The sequence below is a fragment of the Podarcis erhardii genome (genome assembly GCF_964252035.2).
Source record: "Podarcis erhardii genome assembly, chromosome: 3".
Classification (NCBI taxonomy): Eukaryota; Metazoa; Chordata; class Lepidosauria; order Squamata; family Lacertidae; genus Podarcis; species Podarcis erhardii.
Genome location: NC_138507.1, coordinates 99097489 through 99123994, shown reverse-complemented (window position 1 = coordinate 99123994; position 26506 = coordinate 99097489). Strand labels below are relative to the sequence as shown.

Here is a 26506-nt window from a genome sequence, read left to right as displayed (position 1 = left end):
AAAAAGGGAAGGTTTACAGCTATGTGGCATAGCTAATTTTGTATGTTTAGGTAGAAGCAAGCCCTATAGAACTTGGGTTATTCCCTCAAATTGCATGCATGTAGTCTAATCTGACTCAGAAGTAAAAGCCCTTTAGGCTCAGTGGTACCTCCTCCCGGGTAAGTGTACTTAGATTTTGGTCTGGGCCAGAAACGGTTAAATAAACTTGTTTCTGACACAGGCGATTGTTTGCACTGTCCCTCTTTTTCTGTGCAAGGGAACCTGACAGTTCCTCAAAATGGTGGGTGTGAAGGCACCGTGCTCAAGGAACAAAAGCACTTTAGGAAGTTTGGAGGCTTTTCTGAAAAGAAAGGGAGATAAAAAGTCACCATCTTTATCCACCACGTCTGTGAGAGAAGTCTGGGCTGCACAGTGGAATTCTGTACATGTCTCTTCAAAAGCAAGTCCGGAGTTTAGTGGGACTGATCCTCAGCAAACTGAATATATCATATTGCAGTAAATGAATAACCCTTTATATGGTGAGGTGGCCCATAGACAGATTAAAATAGTGTTCTAGAACCCTATGCGGAGATTTGATTTCTCTGTATAATCTCTGTGGAGCCATTTGTGTCGTTTGTTGTTGCTTTGTACACCTGAGGTTGGAGTTCTTGGGCTCTGAGAGAAATCTGCTCTTGTCCTGCTTCTCCACATGGCGGTAATTGCTTTATGAAAGTGAAATGTCATCTGTGTGGTGAATAGGCTTGTATGATGAGTTCTCTCCCGGTGATGCAGGAAATCTTGGGAAAGATGGCATTGTGCTAGTAGGCAGGAGGACTTGGAATAACTTTATCTTTTTAGCTTTTGTAGACTCGTTTCTCAGTGGGCTCAACAATGTTAAAATATCACAGTGCAATCCTACTATATATGTAGTAAGTCCCTGGGGCTTGCTGAGGCCGTGCAAGTGGGCACAGAGCTGCAGCCCTAACCTTGGTTTTGTTGAAAAGGGCCCACCTCAGTGTATAAAATATCATAAATGAAAAATGCATTGAGGCAAGCTGTTAATTATATATAAAGCCGAACATTCAAACTAGCACAGTCTTCCGGATCATGTTATAAGGTCTGTGCAATTCACATGCTGCATTTTTTTTTCCTTTTTCAAATCCAAATGCACTGTAATTTACTGAATATTGCAAATGGGGCTTTGTGAGATTCAAAGGGAATAGGACCAGTGGCATCAATTAAAAAGCCCCAGAGAGCAAGAAGCCAAAGACATTTGCTGTGCATCTTTCGTGACAAATTAGGCTCATGTTGCAGATGGGGGGAAATCTCTGAAACCATTAGGTTGCTGTGTTTTGTGTACACCTAAATATGGTATTTGTACTGGATTATAGTCATTCAGGAAATATTAAAGACTTTATGGCCATTGGCTGTCTCTGTCTGTGGTTAGCACTTGCATTTTTTCCAGGAGACAAGAATCAGTATTAACTTTTGATGACAGAAGGGTACATGAAGGAATTCATCTACTTTGGGAAAGCATAAGCTGTAAATAAAGCAAGTCCAGAATAGATCGTGCTGTAATGGAAAATCTGTAATTTTCTTTATCAAATCATGATTCTTGTGGTACTGCATATAGATATGAGGGTTTGGAGTTAGCACACTGAGATGGGGAAATAAGGTCCCTGAGTACCAGCGGTTCACACACTCTGAATCCCTGGGCAGCAATGTTACTTCGTGTAGGAAAAGGCTATATATACATCTACTTTTGGTAAACAGACTCTTTATAAATGGAGCTCACCATCAGTCAAATAAATTCAGTGTGTCATTACCCTCCTCCCTCAAATAAGGAGCTGTTTGCAGCTCAAAATGCATTGGAGCTCTTTAAAGGGTTTCAATAAAAAGCTATTTCCTGCTCTTGCTTTGAGTTGTTTTCTCCTACATTGGTAAATGAAAGTCTGTAATCTTAGTAGCAGATCGTGGCTCTCATGGGGTGAGGCGTTGCAGGTTAGATGAGAGCTTCCGGACTCTAGTGAGGCATCCAGTGTCGTGTAATAGTTAGGGTGCCGGGCTAGAACCTGTGAGGGATGGGGGTTCAAATCCCCACTTGGCCATTAAACTCAGTGGGTGACCTTGGGCCAGACACTGCCTCTCAGACTAAGATAACTCATAGAGCTCCTTGGAGAGAAAGGTGAGATGGAAATGCAAATTATTATTTTTTTAAGAGGGAGTGGGTGGCGCTGTGGTCTAAACCGCTGAGCCTCTTGGGTTTGCTGGTCAGAAGGTTGGCAGTTCGAATCCCGCGACAGGGTGAGCTCCCATTGCTCTGTCCCAGCTCCTGCCAACCTAGCAGTTTGAAAGCACAACAGTGCAAGTAGATAAACAGGTACCTCTGCGGCGGGAAGGTAAATGGCATTTCCATGTACTCTGGTTTCCGTCACGGTGTTCCATTGTGCCAGAAGCAGTTTAGTCATGCTGGCCACATGACCTGGAAAGCTGTCTGTGGACAAACACCGGCTCCCTCGGCTTGAAAGCGAGATGAGTGCCACAACACCATAGTCGCCTTTGACTGGACTTAACCATCCAGGATTCCTTTACCTTTATCTTTTTACCTTTTACCACTTTTCACCATATAGAAAACAGTGCTCAGTATAATTCAATTGTCAGCTGCTTGAGAACATAGTTGATTTTTTTGCGAGCTTCCATCCTGTATTAAATTTTTATTTAATAACTATGGTACTTCAGTGTCCTAGATATTGGTGGGTGAAACATCTGCATTGTTGTTTGGGGAATCATAAGATTTAGTCCAATATGTAAATTTTGCTACGCATTGTCTGCCATTTGCAGCGCTTTGCAATATATTACTTTTACCACATCATTACTAATTTACTGTTTATTGAAACATGTACCTTCCTCTGCTTCAGACAGGTTTACTCATTTTCATAGAATCCATTCTTCTTGTAATAAAAACTGGAGAAGTATGTGTAAATAAAATGTTTCCAAGATGAGCATTTTAAAAAAGAAAATTGTGTAATACCAATCTCTTGTATGAAATGCTTAAGATAAAGTGATGAGTTTACAGGAACCTAGATCCAAAATCTGGTGGGAGGAGCATTAAAATCAAGAAATCGTGGAGAAAAAAATATTTTCTCTCTCTCCCTTTCTGCTGCCTTCACTTGTATTTAAAGAAGTCAGAGAGACAATAAATGTACACGGGTGGTATTTTTGTGATGTAATTGGTACTGTTTCTTGAAGCAATAGAGCTTTGAGGTGAAATCCTGAACATGCTTGCGTTGAAGTAAGTATCGCTGAAACAAATACTGCTTGCTTAACACTAATGGACTGAGCAGATAACTGTAAGTGAAGCCTGTGGGTGAGCCTGAGATAATTGATACCGTCACACCAAGTAGTAGGAGAAGCTTGATCATCAAGTAAGAACCTTAAAGATAATGCTTGTGTGCTTATTTTGGTCATGACCTCTACCCACTTATTACTGTAAAATGGTGAGAACTTCACAACACATGGAGCACATAGAGTTGAGATTCATATAAATTAAATGAAGCTACATAAGAGAGGTGATGGAGAGATGAAGAGGGACCTGAGTGAGAGACAGGCCAGAGTGGGTTTTCCTCAAGATGTGAGGCTGAGGAAGGGGAAGCTAGGAAGACTACTTATTTGAACAGTGGTACCTCCGGTTACAGACACTTCAGCTTACAGACTCCACTAACCCATAAATAGTACCTCGGGTTAAGAACTTTGCTTCAGGATGAGAACAGAAATCGTGCGGCGGCAGTGGGAGGCCCCATTAGCTAAAGTGGTACCTCAGGTTAAGAACAGTTTCAGGTTAAGAACAGACCTCCAGAACGAATTAAGTTCTTAACCCGAGGTATCACTGTATGTGGATTGAAGATTAAGGGAAAAGCTATAACAGAAGGCTATATGCTTTATTGACACTGGTGGCTCTGTGGTCTAAACCGTTGCTCTGTCCCAGCTCCTGCCAACTTAGCTGTTCGAAAGCATGCCTGTGCAAGTAGATAAATAGGTACCGCTGCGGCAGGAAGGTAAACGGTGTTTTCGTGCGCTCTGGTTTCCTTCAAGGTGTTCCGTTGCACCAGAAGCGGTTTCATCATGCTGACCACATGAGCCGGAAAGCTGTCTGTAGACAAATGCCGCCTCCCTCGGCCTGAAAGCGAGATGAGCGTCGCAACCCCATAGTTGCCCTTGACTGGTCTTAACCATCTATGGGTCCTTTACCTTTACACTTTTATATGCTTTATTATGATTATTACTATTATTGTTGTTGTTACTTTTAATGTTTCTTATCTCTCTCTGTTCTTTTTCTCTTTCTTTCCCTGTTCTGTCTTTTTCATCTTTTTGATTATGTTTGTTCTAGATACTATTTTAATGTATTGTGAAAACCATAATAAAAAAAAATTGGTGGGGGGGGGGGGAGAGATTCATATGAAACAACATAATAAAGGTATACAGAAGATAAGCAACAACTGGGATACTCGTAACCTTTTAATATATTTTAATGCTTGATGCATCTAGTAGCAACATTTGAGACTTAAGCTAATGACATCATTTTATGTGCCTCGTTCTGATGTTTTCCTCCCCCTGCCCACCCACTGACAAACTGAAAATAGCAATACTTCTAAACTGGGGGTGTGGGTTCATTTTAAAAACGAACTTCTGAAGAAAGTCAGTAATGAAGCAGTAATGGATGGTTTGTAGTTGACCAAGGTGTAATAAACAGGAACTGTTCCACTGTTCTTTTACAGGGAGGTGGTTCTTTCAGAGTTTCTTTTACAGCTTGCTTTTTTTTAACCAACATAAAGACTCATAATTATGGTGCTGTGACTAAAACCATTGTATGAAATGGAGTAATCTTGAGAGAATAAAAAAGAATCAAGTAAGTCTTTTGGAGGAAACTGTGTTCATTGTAGGAAGAACTGTGAGTACCTATCGAACCCCTGAAGGGAATAACTAAAGATGTATTGTTCCTGATCAAGAATAGGAAAGGGGGGAAATGCATTGTTTCAAACGTTTTTAGTATGAAACATTCTAGGGGCATGGTTGACTGATTGCTGCTTTCCAGTGTTTTAATAGCCTTTAATCATATTCATCAGTATTATTTTTCTAGAAAAAGAGGTGTCGGAGCTCACCATGAACACCTCCCTCGTTCTCTTAGAATGGCAATGGCGCCCACTTGAGAGGTGCTGGAACTGAGTTCCAACGAGTTCTGGCTGGGAAAAAGACCTGATATTGATTGATTTAGGATGTTCCAGGTGCTTACAGTTCAGGGTGTGATAGTTAAATAAAGCAAAAAATAATGTGTGAACAGGTTCAGACTTTTTAGGATGCTTAACCATTACTCGGGAACAATGTGTGATATTTGGTGTTAGTCAGACTTGGAGCAGGCCTGTTGAAATGAATCAACAAGTCAATTGCTCGAGTCTACTCTGAATATGACTAAAATATATTAACTCAGTTTTCTAATATAATATATTTCAAGAGCACACATCTTCAAGCTCATGGTTTTTCTTATAGAATGGCTTTAGATCTAACATATATGCAGAGTTTTCCAGGATATAAGCTCTCCTGTAGAGAGCTTTTCCTCTTTTCCTTTATCTTTTCACCATAAATACAGGCTTGGTCCAGCTCAAACTAAGTGTGTACAGGTGTCCCCCCCAAAAAAAAAAATTATGTGGGGGACATGTTCTGGGGGGGGACATAAGCAAAAATTGCGCAAGTAGGGAGCACTCTCTGAGCATCCTTTAAAAGCTACCTCTGCCGCTCTCCCTACAATCTGAACCAAAAATATTGTATCCAAAAATACCCATAACTAGAACTGAACCTCTGGGGCAGGTTGGAGGACACTTGGAAATGCGGCTGTTGCTGCGCTACCATGCACGTCAGCTGTTAAGCAGAGAGGCTGCGCCTCCAGTCTCTTCAAGTCCCTCTCTGCCTTCACTGACATCCTCATTGGGCTCCATCAGGACTCTCCAGCACTCTTCTGCCATTTCCAGGTTTGAACTGAATTAATTATTTCCCAGTGTCGTGTGTATACACAGTAGCAACTGGGGTGTGTGTGTGTGTGTGTGTGTGTGTGTGTGTGTGTGTAACGCCTGTGCTTGTATTGCTCACGTGGAAATCAAACCGGACTTCAGTGCACTCAGAATTGGTTTTCTTGTTCTTTGAGCTTACTCATCTTGGTATCCATTTATTACAACCATGGGTTCATTTGAGGTAAAGTAAAGCGAATCGGAATGATCGAGATTAGAGCTTTCTGCCAATAGGAAAGTGATTTCTGTGAACCGCCCTAAGACCTCCAAGTATATAAACCCAATAAATAATAATAATAATTCACCTGTCCGGCTTAGCTAGTCTTCACAGCCTTCTCCTTTGCATGAGGATTTTGTCTGGGGTCTCTCTGTCTCCCTTCTGCTTCGCTTGTCAGGTGAACAGAGCAGGAGCAAAGTAGGAAGGTGTGTCTAGGACAGGGGACAGCAACCTTTTTCAGCCATGGACCAGTCCACTGTCCCTCAGACCATGTGGTGGGCCAGACTATATTTTGTCTGGGGGGGGTGAACAAATTCCTGTGCCCCACAAATATCCCAGAGATGCATTTTAAATAAAATGACATTCTGCTCATGTAAAAATACGCTGATTCCCGGACCGTCCGTGGGCCGGATTGAGAAGGCAGTTGGGCCTTAGGTTGCGTATCCCTGGTCTAGGAGGAGGAGACAGGGTTAAGTACGCCGTAGTATGAAGAATGAACCTGTTAACCCAGTGTGCAGCAGCTGTGAAAAAGTTAAGAGATTAGGAAAGGGGCTGAAAATGAACAGCTAGTATCATAATTCGGCTATACAAGTCTATGGTTTGTCCAGACTTGGGATACTGTGCCATACCTATAAAAAGATATTGCAGAGATGGGAAAAGTGAAGAGAAAGACAACTCTCCTATGAGGGAAGGTTACCATGCCTGGAGCTTTTTCGGGGAGGATGGGGGCATATGTTAGAGATGTGGGAAATTATACACATGGTGTGGAGAAAACGAGTAGGAAGAAGTCGCCCCCTCATAATATCAGAGCATGGAGTCATCCAATTGAAAGCCCTTTTTAGAAATGCACAATATGCTTCTACAGTCTGGAAAATATTTGACAAATTTTTATGGCTTCCTTGTTAAAGAGCTATCTTTAATTGTTTATACTTGGTCAGGATGCTAGATGAGTACATGCAGTTCTGTATATCAAATTGGTGTGTGCCTTTATGCAATCTTCTGGCAGCTTGCCTAAAAAGGGAGAAATACGATTAAAACCTATTTACCATATTTTTCGCCCCATAGGACGCACCGGCCCATAGGACGCACCTAGTTTTTTGGGGGGGAAATAAAGAAAAAAAATTATTCCCCAGCCCCCAGAACAGGCTGCTATCCGCAAGCCGTGGGAAAGCTGCGCGAAGCCCGAAGCTTGGGGCCTGCTGAGCTCAGCGCGCCCCAAGCTTCTGGGTGCCGGCAAGGTCTCCGCTAGCCGTGGGAGAGCTGCGTCTCCCACGGCTAGCGGATAGCTTCCTGAAGCCTGGAGAGCAAGAGGGGTTGGTGCGCACCGACCCCCCTCGCTCTCCAGGCTTCAGCAAAAGCCTGCATTTGCCCCATAGGACACACACAGATTTCCCCTTCATTTTTGGAGGGGGAAAAGTGCGTCCTATAGGGTGAAAAATATGGTAAGATGCAGAATGGAAACACCAGGCAATCTGCAAAGGGAGACAAATGTGCAGATTAAAAGCTTGAATGAAAGTTTGTTTGATTTTAAACACCTCAATAACTTTCCTAAAGTTTTAAATATGGGGGGATACTGATATTCAAAACTCTGAGTGAGAGATAGCATAGGGGTTTTTGAACACAGGTCTTATCCCTTGTTAAGTAGACCCTACCAGCCTAGTAGTACTCTTACACTGTATTGATCAATAACATTTTAAAACCAAGCTGCTTAAGTGCCCTCCTACTTGAATGCTACATTTACTTTTTGACTTCTTACAAAGTTAAAACACCATTCTCTCTAGACTTCATACCATGATATTGGGGTCTCCATTATCGCTTACAGGCTGATTGTGTGCCCTTGTCATTCTTTATAAACAAAGACTATTGTTGAATACTATTTTTGTAATTCGCACCTGACGGTTGTTCAGAAATCCACATGTTCTTGATTTCACATCTGTGCCAGTAATCATTTCCATCTCCGTCCTTACTGATGTAGCACACTGTGTGCAAACCAAGTCTTGTCTGTTTCCTTCCTATTTCCTTTGATTAAAGTCTGCAAGGCACTGATAGCAGTAGGATACATTGAAAGGTAAACAACTTAAATGATTACTACCTGTTTCTCATTTGTCCAGATTTATTGGACCCAGACCCTGTTTAATCCCTGGGGCTTTCCCTGGGGCTCTTCTCAGAAGAGGAGACATTTATTGGCAGTGTGCCTAGATATGAATTTTTATAAAAGGTTTCCCATAAAGTGCTTCGCTGTGGGTGAAATTGACTGGGACAGCAGTTCTCAATCTTTTTCTCCCCGTGGACCTCTTGGAAATTGTGTGCCTTGGTGAATCTTGGAAATTGTGTGCCTTGGTGAATCACTTAAAGCTTTTGTCTTCAATGCCAGCATCATCAGCAAACCAGCAACATATTATGAGAATTGCAGGGTCTAGGCCAGGCTGCTGAAAAGAGATATTTAGGAGGAAATTGATAGACTGCACTACTGCTGTATTATGAAAATGATCTCTCTCGATGCCGACACCGCCCGCCCCCCTCCCCAGATGGTGCAAAAAAGGATCATGGGACCTATCTAGCCTCTTCTATAAATCCAGCCCAGCAGTGGTCAAAACTTCCTGAGATCTCCATTGTCAGGAAAGAAAAGAGCAGGGCCAAGGTTGGATTTACCTGATAGTTATAGTGACCCCTGTTCACTATAGCACCTTGCCCTAAAATATGAGAAGAGTGACTAGAGGTGCCTTTTGAAAACAACAAATACTAGGGAAACGTTTGAACCTGGAAGGAAAAGGTTCTTGGCAGATTGACTTGCAGAAACAAATTTTCTTTTGGGCCTGCCTAAATCGTCGGGGTGAGCTCCCATTGCTCAGTCCCTGCTCCTGTCAACCTAGCAGTTCGAAAGCACCTCAAAGTGCAAGTAGATAAATAGGTACTGCTCCAGCGGGAAGGTAAACGGCGTTTCCGTGTGCTGTTCTGGTTCACCAGAAGCGGCTTAGTCATGCTGGCCACATGACCCGGAAGCTGTATGCCGGCTCCCTTGGCCAATAAAGCGAGATGAGCACCGCCACCCCAGAGTCGGCCACAACTGGACCTAATGGTCAGGGGTCGCTTTACCTTTAAATGCTTAGTACAAAAATTCAAGCCTGTCCTTGGAGGCTTGCTAAATCAATACAAACTTTTGCACAAGTCCACCTTTTCTGAATTCCCATGCCATCATCATCTTTTCGTTCTAACTTTTTAATGGTGCTTTTCTTGAACTTTATTTTTTTAATTCTGCAAGTAGCCTTACTGCTTTGTACTTGCTGTTTACTACTCTGAGTGCATGGGGAAAGTGGATTATTAATTTATTCTTTTTAAAATCAGTGTAATGACGACAACTGTTATGTAACAGAGAATAATACAAAAGTGACCAGCATATCAAAATAATTGTTGGTTGCCTTTTTTAAAAAAACCAAACCCCACGCAATTTAATACAATAATGCAATGCCTCCTTTACAGAAGTATCATGGCACCTCAATGTAGCAACTTGCTTACAGGTTTGTCCTCTTACCCTACTTAGAGAATAACTCTAAAGCCAGCAGAGAAACATGTGGATTCCCATTAACAAAAACACTTTTGTCTGATTTACCTGGCCTGCAGTAGAAGGGGCAATTGCATGCATGACACCACGCACTGAGGTGCAATTCAAATGCATGGCAGATTGCTCATATGACAGCTTTGCCAAATCACTGTTTGCTGGATTAGTGGTACAGTAGGTGCTAATTTTGATTTGTGTGTCTGAGCCATATGAAAGATTACACAATTAAAAAAACAACAGTTATTCTTCCCTTGGGAAATCATGGTTTCAAAAATATATAATTATTGGCAATGAAGACGTAGTCCCCTGGTTTTCATTAGTTAGTCCAAACCTTTACTTAGGATAGTAAACCCAGTTTATATTCTGCCAGCTTGAATATGTTCAGGGCTGCCGCTGCAAATTTCTCTTTCATATCTTTGTAAAAAAAAAAAAAAAAGATAAAGGTAAAGGACTCGTGGACGGTTAAGTCCAGTCAAAGGTGACTATGGGGTTGCGACGCTCATCTCGCTTTCAGGCCGAGGGAGTCGGCGTTTGTCCACAGACAGCTTTCTGGGTCATGTGGCCAGCAGGACTAAACCGCTTCTGGCGCAACAGAACACAGTGACAGAAGCCAGAGCGCACGGAAATGGCATTTACCTTTTCACCGCAGTGGTACCTATTTATCTACTTGCACTGGCGTGCTTTCAAGTTCACTCCCTCGCATGCCCAAGAGGCTCAGTGCTTTAGACCACAGCGCCACCCGCATCCCTATATCATTGTACCGCCCTTGAGTTGTGTAGGAAGGAACGCTCTCACCCTTCCAGTCATCCACACGTTTCGCTTGCTCTGTGCTGTCCCTTTTTGACACAGTAGAATTCACATAAAAGACAAAAATATCCTGTTTTCAGATTCTCAGCAATCAAGTTATTTTAGAATAAAGGCACACCAAATTTCAGCATTCTGCCTGTGCAAGTTTCTTAACAGTTTTGACATTTCCAAGAATGAGTCATTCCTAAATATCTTCAGTGTGTTCAGCTGTTATGCAAGGCACCACAGAATTTCAGGCTGTTCACACTTACCCAGAAGAAAACCCCAGTAAGCACACTGGGGTTGACTTTGGAGTAAATGTGCATATGATTATATGGTAAGTTTTTGAATGCTGTATATGCTCAACTCCCAATTAAGTGCAAGTTCCTTGCATTTTTATAAAAGGTTTTTAATATATATATAACAAAAGTAAACAAAAACTGAAATAACAAAAACTGAGAAGTCCTTACATAAAAGAAAACAAAAACTGTGCAGTAATTGGAGCAAGGAAATGTTTTCTTATGTTGGTATGTTCTCTCATCTTAAACTCTGTGCACAACTCTTATGGGAATAGTTAATACCATCATTAATTTAAAAATGTAGCTCCAACGTGAAGCTCCATTTTAGGAGCTGCGGAGCTCTTGATTTCCATGTCTCTAATGTCTATAAATATGCAAGAACTCAAGAACCACTTCTGCTGTTTTTGTAAATAACACGCATCTTGTTTGTTACAATATTGAAATCACAGACATGGGGAGCAGAAAAGAAGAAAGAACCACTAATTGGTATTAACCATTAGAAAAACAGCAGCAAATTAGGGAGTGCTGGAAAAAAAACAATAAAGCCAAAGCAAATGCTGTACATTATATTCTTTGTTCCTTTTTAGCTTGTGTAAAAATGCACGTTTTGAATTTAGCCATAATCATGTTAAAACAATGCAGTGCTTTAAACATGAAGCATTCTTAATATGCAGTGTCCCTACAGCAGTTTGTTTTAATTCATATTGGGGAAAGGTAATTAGACTCTGGATTTTTAATGAGGCATTCAAAGGAATAATTAGCAGTGTTCCTCAACCCTTAAAAAAAAAGAATTTAAATTTGCCCTTTTGTTTATAGCTCTAGTGCTGTGTCGTTTTTTTTGCAATAGTGATCAGATTATGGGTGTTTTTAGCTTCCTGGGCTGTGCAAAGGCTAATCAAAGGCATTTAGCATATAAACTGAACTGCAGCAAATGTTTTCCTCTGCAGGTTTATTTAGCAACCTCAACCAATCAAGTACCTAAAGCTTGGCAAGCTGTCCATCGAACCCCAAAACACAACTGCATCTGATTTGTAGCATAAAATGTTTCTTAATTGACCTGAACACACAGGCTACATTGCTACTTCTCTGGAGTAATTTGGTAACATGTTTAGGCTTTTTTGTTGTTAGTTTCTGAAGGTGTCTATTAGCCTGTGATGGATTTTTGCAAAGGAAAATCCCTGTTCATTTCCTTCAGGGATAAAAAGCAAGGAGGAGAAGTGGTCTGGGTTTTGAGTTACTTGGGAGTCAGCTTGCTAGTTGCTGAAGGGAAAAAGTCCCTTACTCCCTTCCAGCCTTATATTTCTTCACAGTAGGAGCATAGGAAGCTGCGTTACACTGAGTCAGTCTGTTGGTCCATCTCATAGAATCATAGATTCTGTGCTCAGTGTGTGTTTACATATGCAGACTAGTGACTCTCTGGGCAGAGAGGAAATCTCCAACCCTACTTAGAGATGCTGGAGATGGATCTCAGGACCGCCTGTGTGCAAAACAGATGCTCTTCCACTGGACTTGCTTCCTTTCCCCTAAATGAGGAAGTCTCATTAAGGAACACCGGCAACCTACAACCCGGCTAATGTAGAAGCTGAGAGCGTGAGCTATGCAGTCCCATTCAAATCTCATCTCTGAGGTGCCCAGTCCCTGTCAATGTTGAATGACATTTTAAGAAGATAGTGATGTAGAACAGTGTGCGTGTGTGGTGTTTTTTTTTAAGAACCACTTGTGTGTGGAAAGTTAAATGCCATATGTTACGACTTGGGTTTGAGGCAGGAAACATAAAAGTATAAGCATAGAGCATTTGCTTCCTGTCTTACACATTTGAACTCTGTGTCCTTTGAACGCAAACTGAAGAAAATGTGCACACACACACACACACCCTGACCCTGCTAATGTCTGAGTGATACTGTAAAACATACACCCTGGGAGAATAAATTAGTTCAGACCCATTCAAATATAGGCAAGGATTAAGGACCACAGAAATCAAAGAGGGTGTGCTTCCTTTCCCCTCATGACTGTACATATTGAGCTGTTTGTAGCTCCAAGCCTGATACTCTTAAGATGTGAGGAAAGTATAACGATAGGTTCTCAGCTAGCATCACTCTCTTCCTTCTTGTCTTTGTAGCTGTATGCCCATGGCCGCTGAAGACCTTGCAGGCAACTTAGCAAATCTCTACATTCGGCAGAATTCTACTAGTGCCATTTCCTTAGACTTTGAGCCTAATGCCGACTATCAGTTCGTGGAAATCGTAGAAGAACGATACAAATGTGCCTATTGCCACCTGGTCCTTCACAATCCTCACCAGACAGGATGTGGGCACAGATTTTGCCAGCGTTGCATAGTCTCTCTGAGGTAAGAAATGTCCCTTCCTTCTCTTACATTCAGATCCAAACCCTCCCTTTCCATCCCTGAAAACTATGTAAATTGTGTTTGTGTGAGGGCTGGGGAACAGGATCCCATTTTGGGAGACCATTTTGGCAGGTGAGTAGTGCTGCCCACCTGTCAGTCACCTGACAGCACCATAATGTCAGGTGACCCAGCTTCAAAGGAAATAATCATGCGCTCCTGATTCTTCCTCTGCCGGAAAGCTTGAACTCGAGCTGTGCTTCCAAGAAAGATCCCTACTGCAAAAGCAGTGTTTGCAGCCACAAACCCTGGATTGGCTACACTCAGGAATTCCTAAGTGAATTGGATCCCAGCATTATGTTGGGTGTGGGCTGATAGATGTGGCTTGGGGAAACAGATTTGTGGGCCAAATGAGGACCCCAGCAAAGCCTAATTATTCCTGCAACTCCACAAGCAATGTGAACAGCACATTACTATAATCCTAAGGTGTGTTAGTTTTCCTCTTGCTTTAGTCAACATATTTTCCCGGGGCAACTTTTTAAAATTTTTGTGGATCTCTGAGGCATGAGCAGTGCAATATTAAAACATTCTGAAATCCCATTGACTTCAGTGGAGGCCCTTTAAACACATACTTCGCTCCTCAGTAAAACGAATGGGGATTGGATACACTTTTGTCTGGTTCACGTCCATATGTTAGATGCGTTGTGATCTTAAATAAGGCTTATTATTGCAGCTTCCCATAGAAGCTGGTGGGTTTTTCTTTCTGGGAAGTCCCTCTTTCCAACGCTTGAAAAATTATAGCAGTGATATTAAAGTGCTACAGGCTTGGTGTGACTTTGCAGTAGAGAAGAGATGTAGAAAAATGAAACTTTAACTCTGTCTTATAAAAGCACCCTTTTGATTCACCTAAGTTTCACTTCAGAGTCATACTGGTTTCTTGCTTTCTGAAATGCCTGCACAGTTACTTTCTAGAGTGAAATTGAGACGCTGTAATTCTAAAGTGTCACTTAACCGTTCGATCATATGCTTGTCTACTTGGAAGTAATTCCCATTTGTTTCCATTAAGCTTACTCCCAAGATAGCTGGGTATGGGATGGCAGCCTAATGCTGCACGACTGTGCACATTTACATGGAAGTAAGAACCTCTGAGCACTAAATAAATATGCATAGGATTGTGTTGTGTGGGTTTTAAGACTAATTGATGAGAAAGTAATAATTGACGTACCATGCCCTGGGATCACTAGTGTGGTGTAGGGCAGGTTTAAATGAAATAAATAAGAAGCAGTCCTTGCTTAATGACTCACTAGTTTCCTTTGTTTATATCTGATCTATAACATAGTTTAACACTGGGTGGGGAGCCTACAGCCTTCCATAGGTTGCTCTCCTACAATTCCCATCATTCCTGACCACTGCCCATGCTGGCTAGGGTTGTTGAGAATCCAGCAACATCACAAGAACCACAGGCTCCCCTCCCCTGTTTAACAGGACTGCTTTGATACTATGTTGATTTTTATTCAGCTTTCCCTCTTCTGCACAGTTCTTAGCATTTTTATGTGCTCCCAATTTATGTGACGGTTATTACTTAATGCTCAGTTAAACTACTTGTTAGGTTGCTGGCTTTGTTAATTTAATTTCCTCTTGCAATTTCCCTTTAGCTCTCTGTATGGTAACATGACAGCTGGACTCCAATTTAAAGAGGTGCTGCGAGTGTAGCCAACAGACTCTAGAATCATTTAAAATGGGTGAGGAGGACCTTTTTGAGAAAAGGGTATGCTGAAATCGGCACCGGTCTAATATGCAGCAAGATGAGGGATTTTAAAAATAATTCTTTTGTTCAGATAAAACTGGAATTTAATGGGCCAGCTATAATAGGCATATAATTTTGATCCTTTCCCCAGAGCGGATTTTTAAAAAAACCAAATATAACCTCTGATCTCTTTAGAGAACTGAATGCTGTACCCACCTGTCCTGTGGACAAAGAAATAATAAAACTACATGAAGTAAGAAAATAATTTCTGTTTACATTCTTTGGAGGGTGCGGGGAGTCAATCGATTCAATAGTTTTGTGTGCAGTATTATTTGAATGTACGTGAAGAATCTATTCAAGCCCAATGAGATTTTTATACAAGAATGTTTAAATAATTTTAATCATCAAAACATGAAGAACAAACTTGGAAATCCAGAACTCTCAGGAATGGCCAGATCTATTTCCCCTCCTACTCCTGTTTTTAGGGGAAAATGAGTTTTACAATTGTGAAGCAAGTTTATGGCTTCCTACCAGCCCTTCCTGTTAAGATTTCACATCATGCTAACACAGTCAAGAGCCTTTGGGCTGATCTTTATGATCCTGATATGTATTATGAGGTGAGGCATTTCCTGTAAAATAGATATTATCTCAAGCCATTTAGGGTTTGTAGCTCAAAGCCACCACTTTGACCTCATGCCCAGAAAATAAAACTGCAACTACTGCAGGGGTGGAAAAATTATCTGTTCATTCAGTTTATTTCCTGCCCTTTATCCATGGTAGCAAACACATCAGTAATCATAAATTTTGAAATCGGCTTAAAACATTCTAGAAACCAGTGATTTTCAGGATTGACAGGTGCCTGGGTAAATAGGAACATTTTAAAAACTTCTCCAAAGTCAACAGTCGGGGAGAGAAGCACACCTGAACAGGGAGGGCAATTCTACAAATGGGAAACTGACACTGAAATGGCCCTGTCACAGGTCAGCAGCATCTGACCTACGGTGGCACCCCCAAAAAGGCCTCCCCTGCCAATTGTGGGGTCTGAGTAATGGAAGGCTGCTGTCTCAGACCCACCTCCACAATAGGGCAGTTGCAGGTTGGAGAGAACTCAAAGACAACAAACCTGAATAACAGAGAAGATGGAGCTGTGTATGGAACTTGGGGTGGATATTCTGTGTGTTGGGAGGAGGAGAGCTGAGATTTCTTCACCAGCGTAATCCTTCCTGTTCAAGGGGTTTATTTTATATAATTTATGCTCATCTGATGCCTAGTTACTCTCTCTCCTCTAGAGCCTTCAAGCACTTGAAACTAGCATTAACCTCACTCCCCAAACTTCAACACTAGAAACTTGTTTATCACATAATTTCCTCTGTAGCAAGACTGGCTTTTCATTAAGTTTTAAAAGATTATAGTGAATTATGGACCTTCTGCGTGTGCTTTGAAATAAGCTTTTATACTCTTTTTATTTAGGTTTTCAAAGACAATTGCTGTAAAAGGGAAGTTCTCAATTTGCAAGTGTTTTGCAGAAATTCACCAGCCTGTAATGCAAAAACGTCTCTGGGGCGATATCAGGTTTGCATTCCTCAACTCTTAGTATCAATTGAGCCAAGTTTTGATGTCTTTCTGCCTTTGTGAAGCAATTGCACTTATTACTAAAGCTACTTCTCCCCCTTTTTTCTTTTTTAATATACTTTTTTAAACATAATATATATTTTCCCATTATGAGTATGAGAAGCGTCAGCCTGTGTGGGTGGGAACACACTGCCAATAAGAGACTTGATATTGCATTGCTCTTAAACTGCTTGTTTTACTCACTGGAACCTCAGTTTTTTCGTCTCTCTCCCTGTTAAATAGATCTCCTGTGGTTGTAGAAAAAAGGCAGGCCGTTGGCTTTGACCCTGCCAAATGTGTACTGAGGGCATAGGAGGGTGGGGGGGGGGGAGCATGAAGCATCTGTATTCTTCCCATCCAATCCCTGCAAGTTCAAGGTGAATAGCGCAGCTTCTGTGATCTTACCACGTGATGTTATGCACATGGATTTATAAATCAGGCAGCAGTGAGCAAGAATCATAGAATCATAGAGTTGGAAGAGACCACAAGGGCCATCGAGTCCAACCCCCTGCCAAGCAGGAAACACCATCAGAGCACTCCTGACATATGGTTGTCAAGCCTCTGCTTAAAGACCTCCAAAGAAGGAGACTCCACCACACTCCTTGGCAGCAAATTCCACTGTCAAACAGCTCTTACTGTCAGGAAGTTCTTCCTAATGTTTAGGTGGAATCTTCTTTCTTGTAGTTTGGAACCATTGCTCCGTGTCCGCTTCTCTGGAGCAGCATTGTATTGCAAATAATTTAACTTGTCTACCCACAGCTTATTTATTTCATTTATAAGCCACCTTCCCACACACCCCAAGATGCTCAAGGGGGTGTAAATGGTACACACACACACACACCATTTTATCCATTTGTGCATTAAATTTGTGTGTTCTTCTCAAAAGGGAAGAACAGAAAAGAAACTTGTCTTAATTGTGCCAGACGTGCTTTATATTGGCATTTGGGGCATCTAAAAGTGGGGGGGGGGGCTTCTTTACAGCAGAGTGTAAAAGCCTAGGAACATGCCTAGGTAGAAACCAATGTGGTCTTTAGGCAAACGTTCTGTAGGCAGAGGTGGAAGGGACGCTGAGGGTCATCTAGTCCAGCCCCTGCAATATAGGAATCTCAGCTTAGAATAATGGATATAGAATAATACAGTCTATAGAATAATGGAACAGTAACCCTCTGGGGCAGATTTGGGGACAGCACAGGGGGAGAAGAAGGAGGAAATTAAGTAGATGAATACATCAGAAGCTGGCTTATATTGAGTCAGTCCATTGGTCCATGTAGCCCAGTACTGTCCACTCTGGCTGGCAGCAGCTCTCCAGGGTTTCAGACAGACAGGGGTTCCTCCCAGCCCAACCAGGAAATCCCAGGGATTGAACTCGGGACCTTCTGTATACAAGACGGATGCTCTACCCCAGCTTTTCCTGTTGTTGTTGTTATTATTATTAGAATTAGAATTTATCTACCACCCTATACCCGGAGGTCTCAGGGCGGTTCACAGAATAAAATCAAAATATAAAACCACAAAATACATAATCAAAATAAAAACAACCCAATAACCCCCCCCAAAAAAACCCCCACATTTTAAAAGGGCATAGTAGAAGGAAGCAGGACTCTGAAACCAACAACAACAACAACAACAACAACAGAAGAAGAAGAAGGATTTGTGCATGGCAATGGAAAAGGAAAAGGCAGAGGCTTATGGAGGAAGCGAGAGATGTGACTGTCCCCACAACAAATGCTTTATTGAGAAGCTGTGGCTCACTGCATTACCCCATGATTGTGCGCCCAAAGGTGCAAGAAACCAACAGAATATAGGCACAATGTTGTAGATTATGGGGTTTTTAGAGAGACATCTGACCTTCCTTGCAGATCCCAAAATGCGGTATGTTTTATGTGCCTCCTGTACATACTATGGTGATGTTTTTGATGCAGGTAATATATGGTAGTACATGATTCTGCTTTACAGGACCACCTACAACAGTGTTTGTTCGAAAGCGTGCAGTGCACTAATGAAGGATGTTGTGAAAAAGTTATTCGGAAGGATTTGCAAGAACACCTAGGTTTGCAGTGCAGCTATCGGAAGGAACTTTGCCAGTACTGCAAACAGCCTGTGACTTCAATTGATTTAAAGGTGAGATGTTCGTAAAAATGTCTCCAAAACACTGTGGAAAACCCTAAATGTGACTCTTCCCTCTCTCTATATATGAACAATCTCATAAATATATATATATTGCTCTCCCTCTTGTTTCTGTCACAGTCTTGAAGAGCTTAAACTACGATGATGTCATGCACTTCTGTTTCTCTGTTATATCTACGTCAGGTGTAGCATTGCAAGTCCCAGGCCGCTGTGGTGTGTTGGGTGCAGGCCAATAAGCTCAGACTGAATTGTCTGTGCATATTTCTAGACATGGGCCATTTACTTTTTATTCCGCTGTAGAAGAGAGAGAGCTGAGAAGCAAGAAATAAATAAATAAAAATCAGAGAGGGACGTAATGACATTAAGTCTGTAATATGCAGCAGGTTAGAAAGGGCTACCTTATATATGAAAACCACAATCAACTGGAGCATTGTGCATTCTTCCCCCCCCCCCCCTTGGAGTGATGGAAAGTGCGCAGGAGTGCTTGAAAAAGCACTATTGTTCATTTCAGTTGGACTTGCACTGTCGATTCCTAGTGGATGGTCAACACGATTTCTTCTGCCTTTTGGTTTTGTGTTAAGTAGAGCCAACCTCTTCATTTCTCTTGAATAACAGATTTCCCAATGTGTTTTCAGACTCATGAGAGAACAGATTGTCCCGATTATCCCTTGATTTGTCCCCATGGCTGCCCACAGATAATTCTGACAAAAGAGGTACAATGTTATTTTCGTTTCATTGCAAGATAACAGTGTTGTTTGAGAGAAGAGCAAAATAGTCCCTAGTTGTTGCTAGCCTCTGCATGTGGCAGTACGAGTTGCCACCCTTCTTCGTGTTAGTAATTATGTGACATTGCCATCCATGGATAATGTAAGAGCACAAAGTAGCATCTGTGGACCGCTTTGTTATTGTCATTGTCCATGACTAGATTTGGTGACGATGCAGAGAATGTAATCTAGTTCCTTTTTGTACTTCTTTTGCAGGAAATAAAGGTCATAACGCATAAACCTTCTTCACCTATAATTAATGTGCCGTTTAAAACTTGTTAATATTTGCAGGTAGAAGAGCATGTCGTAATATGTCCGGAGGTGAAAATTGATTGTCCTTATAAAAAGTATGGCTGTTCTACAAAGGTATTGTAATGCAATCATCCATGGTCCTACAGTAGATGCTAATTCTCCAAAGCATAAAAGGGCACTAGCTAACCAATGTCTCTTTCTGCTTCATCCTTCTTTTTTTGTTCCTCTGGTTTAATTTTTTCAGAATATCCCTGCTGAGATTTTCCCCTTGTTACATTTTGTTTTGTTTTGATTTTTTTTGCTTTAGAATGATTTTAAATCTGTTTAGTTTATAATGTGTCAGGTTAGCTTTATTCTCACTACATGTTTATATTCTCATTTTAGATTAAAAGAGGAAAACTTTCAGAACATGAGAATATGTACTTGAGAGAACATATGCTTCAGATCTTAGATAAGAACTCAAAGCTGGAAGATCAGGTATAGCATGGCATTTCCTCCCAAACCCTTCAGCTTCTAAGTGGAAACAAGCAACAGTTCTAAAAATTCAAAGAGGTTCAAAAGAGGCTAAACTTCCCTTAGTTCCACAAGTGTCTTACACATGTACTTGTGCAATTTGCTAATTTTGGAGAAATTACTACTGCTTGTGAGATCTTTATTGGAGACAATTGTCCACACACACAGTAGCTAGTTGGGGGTGGGTAACCACACATCCACGCCACTTTTACATACCCTCATTACAGATTCACAGTAGCACTTTGCAGAAGGGAGTATGCAAATTAGCAAGAAGGTTATTTGCCTCAAGTACTTTTTCATGTAGCAAACTAGAAGGAAGGATGAGGTTTGGTCAAAAGTATATATGCAGACAGAAGTCTGGAGCCCTGGGGGAAAAAATGTTGCTAATTAAGAATCTGTAGGTTGACAGTTATCTTTTTTTATTATTACATGCAAAAAGTACCCTTCTCCCCCTTTGCATTTCCATATGATTGCAGTATTGTTGTTATTACGTTAAGGTCTGGGTACAGTGAAAGCTTTTGTATGAAGAAAGGGCAAGTAGTAACACTAATCTTCCATGTATCTGCTTCAGGTTATTTCTGCAGTGCTTTTGGCACCCTTATTGTTCTCTGAAGGGTGTTTATGTGTTAGGGGCCATTTGGTACCTTCCAACATTTACCGTATTTTTCGCCCCATAGGATGCACCGGCCCATAGGACGCACCAAGTTTTTTTTTGGGGGGGGGGAACAAAGAAAAAAAATTATTTCCCCCCCAGGCGCTTGTGGGGCTGGCAGCAGGGAGAAGCACTCTTCTCCCCGCCGCCCGCCTGCAGACCAGGTCGGGGGACAGCGGGAAGACGCGCTGCGCCTCCCAGCTGTCCCCAGAGCTTGTGGGGCTGGCAGTGGGGAGAAGCGCTCTTCTCCCCGCCGCCCGCCTGCAGACCAGGTCCGGGGACAGCGGGAAGACGCGCTGCGCCTCCCCGCTGTCCCCGGAGCTTGTGGGGCTGGCGGCCGGGAGAAGCACGCATCTCCCCGCCATCAGCCTCCAAACCACATCGGGAGACAGCGGGATGGCGCCGTTCCGCCTCCCCGCTGTCCCCCGACCTTGTGGGGCTGGCGCTGCGGCTCTCCTGAAGCCTGGAGAGCGAGAGGGGTCGGTGCGCATTGACCCCTCTCGCTCTCCAGGCTTCAGCGAAAGCCTGCATTCGCCCCATAGGACGCACACACATTTCCCCTTCATTTTTGGAGGGGGAAAAGTGCGTCCTATAGGGCGAAAAATACGGTATAATGTGTGGTGATCCTTCATTTTAATAAGATGAACTTTAGAAAGTCGGCTTGAAAAGAGGAAAGCATGTTTCAGTTCCTCATGCCATGCTAAAACTGTTGAGTGTGTGTGTGAGTGTGTGTTCTAAAGAAAGTCACTGTGAGGTTAGGTGTCACTTTTCTTATGAAAGAAAAACCTTCTGAATCTAGCAGCATGGTACTCATTGATGCATATTTAAATCACACCCTAGAAACAATGGGTTTTGATTGTTGGCTACCGTTTTTTCTGTTGCTATTGATGTGTATAGCATGCATCAGTGGGGGGTGGAGGGAATTGTACACACTATAAACTTTCCTGGGTGTCCTTGTTGGCATGGTCTACCTTGGGAGACAATGGAGGAGTGCGCCTTCGTGGGTGAAGTCAAACTATGGGAGAGTTACAGTGCCTGCTGTGGCTGTAGAAACCAATGCAGGACAGACATGTTTTGTTGCAGCTGAGGCAAAATCAATCTGTCATAGTCCTAGGCAGTGGACAAAAACAGAGAGTTTGTTAAGCCTCTGGTGGGCTACCATACTTGGTTGTTGGGTCTGTGTGGATCACAAGATAAAAACTGACCCAGTCGAAAGTGATTATGGGAACAATCCTTGGGCTATTAGCTTGTCCATCTCTTAACAGCTGAGCAAACCCTCTGGGTTGTATTCATTGTTAGCTCTGTTCTGAGTTAGACATGACTAACATGGGTCTACTTTGAGCATTAGCTGGATTTAACCCTTGTTTCATAATTCAGTTTTTTCATCAGTTTTTGTGTCTTTTTAAAAATAAAACATTAAATTTACAACTTCGCATTTTATTTTGTAGATCTCTGACCTTTATAACAATCTTGAACACAAAGAGAGAAAAATACAGCAGCTAGCAGACACGATTAAGAAGTGTGAGAAAGATTTCAGGCAGTTTACACAGCTGTACGGTAAAAATAGCAACTTACTGGCAAGCACTCAGGTAATCCCACCCTCCTTCCTAACAGAGTTTCTGCTTCAAAGAAAACACAACAGTATCTGTGTGGAGATACTGCCTGCACTGTGCTAGATTCAGCTTAAAATGTAAGGTTTTCTGGCTCTGCTTAACCTGGACATCATTTCCATTTTGTTTTCATAGTTCATTCGCATGCTGAAAGCAAAAATGGATTCCCACCCCTCTGTGCTTTCAGATTGCACATGTGTGGTGACTGTCTCCTGCATGCATTGGGTGAAACCCACATAACTGGGATACAAAATTGAAGTTTGCATGCTCTTGATAAAAATGATTATTTATGCAGCTCAATAAGTGAGCATAAACATTGGAGACTTACTGCACATTGTATGCAGTATTATATATCAAATGTATTATATCGTATGTTTTGCAGTCTATGGTCCACCCAATGAAATGTTTTCCTGATGAGCATATATTCATTTTCCTGTGGGGAGATGGACTGCAAACAGTGAAGTCAGAAAGAAATGAAATGCAGAAAAGTACAGTTTGGTATATGTAACTTGAGAATTCCATAAACCAACAAAATAACAAACAAGTGTAAATCTCCAAGAACCTCTCAATCTAAATTTTAGCACTGGAGTGGAAGAAGGGCACTAGGAACAACCATTTTGTTAAAGCTATACCATGGCATGGTACTAAAGCAGAAGGTTAAAACTGTCACAACAGTTGAGATTGCAGTGAGGAAGGAAGGAAATATCCTGAAACCGTTGGCAAAGATCATTGCTGCAGACATAGCATCAACCATGAAATGTGGGAGTAAACAAAGAGGACCAGGGGATAGAAAACTATTTGTGCAAGACAAAGCCATTGGACTTTTTCGCCTCACACAATTGAGATCGTGACGACAGACGATTTATGATCCTAACTGAAAAGAAACCTTTGGAAAAACTCGGAGGAGGGAAATGCAGTCAATGATAGACTTTAATAAACAATTTGTAATACTTGTTTGTCGTCTTCAATTTTATTTTAAAATTGCATGTCTTCTCCCTTCTCTCTCATCCCCATATCGCTAAAGACTTTGGCAATTCACATTGATAAATCTGCCTGCCTGGAAACACAAGTGAGACAGCTGGTGCAGATGGCAAATCAGCAGCAGAGTAAATTCAGCCTGAGACCACTTCTGGAGACCATTGATAACATAAAGCAAAAGGTTGCTTTCCTGGAATCATACGAGCAGCGTTTAGGTATATTGGGGATTCTTCTCTTCCTAAAGTGTTTTGGTGTTATGGGGGTGGTAAGCTAGTTTACTTTACTTAAGATCTAAAATTCTAAAATGCCATTGAGGGGAGTTGAGGCTTTTACAAGTTCATTCATGTACTTTTCTCAGCAAACCACATGGCTGCCTAGTGGCACACTGGTCTCCTGCTTTCCCTATGTGTTCTCCTTTGGTTCTAGAGCGCCAATGCTTGAATGGTTATTTTGCTGGTCTTTTTTGGGGAGGGGAGGTTCAGCATGGAAGGGGTTGTGCTCTTCCTCTTAAGTTTTTTTTTTTACAAGAGGTTTGCATGTCAAAGAGTTTAGAATCCAAATCCATGTATCCTACTAAAAACGGACAGACCACTGACTTCAGCGTTGCCCCCAATCTGCAGGAAAAGTAGGTTGCATCACAAGGAGTGGAGCTGTTAGTGCCAGACTCTGAACAGTTGCTCTGGATCAGTGATGGCCAAACTTAGCCCTCCAACTGTTTTGGGACTACAGTTCCCATCATCCCTGACCACTGGTCCTGTTAGCTAGGGATGATGGGAGTTGTAGTCCCAAAACAGCTGGAGGGCCAAGTTTGGCCCTCACTGCTCTAGATAGTTACCGTAGATGTTAAATATGTAAAAATGATGCCTAATACAAACTCTGTAAGTGTCTGTATGTAACCCTCTCTTATCTCCCCACATTTCTTTCTCTTAGTTGTTCTGGAAGACTTGTCCAACCAACATGATGTCCACCTCAGTATCCACAGGGCACAACTTAACAAAAACGAAGAACGGTTTAAACTTCTAGAAGGGACAAGTTACAATGGGAAACTGATCTGGAAAATTGTCGACTACAAGATGAAGAAAAAAGAGGCTATGGAAGGACTCTGTCCCTCTGTAGTCAGCCAGCCTTTTTACACCAGCCGCTGTGGGTACAGGTTGTCTGCCAGAGCATACCTGAATGGGGATGGTTCAGGAAAGGGCACTCACGTTTCCTTGTACTTTGTAGTGATGAGAGGGGAGTTTGATTCATTGTTACCGTGGCCTTTCAAGCAAAAGGTCACACTTATGCTTCTGGACCAAAGTGGGAAGAAACATCACATAACAGAAACCTTTAAAGCCGACCCTCACAGCAGCAGCTTCAAGAGACCTGAAGGAGAGATGAATGTTGCCTCAGGGTGTCCTCGGTTTGTTGCACATACTGTGCTCGAAAATGCAAAGAATACATACATCAGAGATGATACACTCTTCCTGAAAGTAGTGGTGGATTTAACTGACCTCGAGGAATTATGAGAGAGCTTGGAAGAGAACTGTTAAAGGTGACGGCTTGGTGATTTAACTGGATTGCTTTCAGACAACAGGAAAAAGCTGCTATTCACTCTGCTGACCTACTTTTATATTCTTTTTTGATAGCTTTGACTACTTCTTTGGTACTTTTTCAACTTGCATTAAGAAAACTGGTCAAGTCTCTAATGAGGTGAATTTGAAGCATATAGCAAAACTTGGTATTTGAGAGAGTTTTTTATGTCTGAAAAGCTCTTAACTGAGTCATTATTTATCTCAGGAGACACATTATCAGGTGATACTACAGCAGAATATTCCAAAACCCAAATGCAGGTCCATCAGTTCTTCTCACTCTGTTACAAGCATTGCTAGAGGTGCTATTCACTAGGGAATGTTTGGGGCATTTCACAAGTTTGCGGCAAATGAAAGAATTCTAATGTTAATTTGGGCTGAAGGTTAGATTGACACACTTCCCATCTACCCCACTGACAGCCTGATCCTATGTATTTTTGAATTCATTGGGGTTTGCTCTCATGTATAGAGAGGACTTAAAGGTAAAGGTAAAGGTACCCCTGCCCGTACGGGCCAGACTCTAGGGTTGTGCGCTCATCTCACTCTATAGGCCGGGAGCCAGCGCTGTCCGCAGACACTTCCGGGTCACGTGGCCAGCATGACAAGCTGCATCTGGCGAGCCAGCACAGCACACGGAACGCCGTTTACCTTCCCACTGGTAAGTGGTCCCTATTTATCTACTTGCACCTGGAGGTGCTTTCGAACTGCTAGGTTGGCAGGCGCTGGGACCGAACGACGGGAGCGCACCCCGCCACGGGGATTCGAACCGCCGACCATGCGATCGGCAAGTCCTAGGCGCTGAGGTTTTACCCACAGCGCCACCCGCTTGAGAGCATTTCTTTTATATATACACACACACACACATACACACACACACACATATATATATATACACATATACACACATATATATATACACACACACGTGATTATGTACTGTAGAATAGGCCCTATTTCATAAAATGCATGACTGTGGCATCTTTTGAAAGCAAACCTAGTATCTAGGAAGATCCCTAGATCCTGATTTTAAAGCACTTCAGTTAGTTGAAAGTTTTCAAGTAGCAGTCCTGTGGCACTTCTAGGGTGAGTTCACATGTGTGCGCAACACAATCAATCTGATCACCCACAGTTGATCTGATCACCCATAGCTCCTGTAATGCCCGTTGTGATAGGAGTTGAATAGAAAGAACCAGTGCTTTTTTTCTTTTAAAAAAAAATGTTTAGGGGTACTCTCATTTTGACTCAAGAAAATCACTATTTTATAGTTCGGATCGAAAAAAATAAATACAGTAAATGGACAAAAGTACAAAGATTCACAAAATGTTTAGGGGTATGCATCCTCTCCTGCCACCCACTTTATTAATCTGCTTACTTCAGATATCAGAATGAATAGGGTGATTGAACAGTTGCCTTTTATTTTTTTAATTGCATGGAATTTGGG

At 42.0% G+C, this 26506-nt stretch overlaps 1 protein-coding gene across 4 annotated transcripts in view; it reads left to right on the top strand.

The window, feature by feature from the left end:
• The window catches only part of TRAF5 (TNF receptor associated factor 5), a 29035-nt gene extending 3943 nt beyond the window's left edge, over positions 1-25092 (top strand). For 3 of the 4 annotated variants that reach the window (XM_081854744.1, XM_081854745.1, XM_081854743.1), the window contains exons 2-11: positions 13019-13246; positions 15183-15240; positions 16458-16559; positions 18555-18719; positions 19361-19438; positions 19781-19855; positions 20126-20218; positions 22355-22495; positions 23541-23709; positions 24425-25092. In XM_081854744.1, the coding sequence (XP_081710870.1) occupies positions 13023-13246; positions 15183-15240; positions 16458-16559; positions 18555-18719; positions 19361-19438; positions 19781-19855; positions 20126-20218; positions 22355-22495; positions 23541-23709; positions 24425-25002 (1683 nt within the window). In that variant the 5' untranslated portion in view covers positions 13019-13022 and the 3' untranslated portion in view covers positions 25003-25092. Of the gene's footprint in view, positions 1-10749; positions 10938-13018; positions 13247-15182; positions 15241-16457; positions 16560-18554; positions 18720-19360; positions 19439-19780; positions 19856-20125; positions 20219-22354; positions 22496-23540; positions 23710-24424 lie in introns of those variants that run through there. The other variant, XM_081854742.1, reaches the window with a different exon arrangement.
• The last annotated feature ends 1414 nt before the right edge of the window (positions 25093-26506 follow it).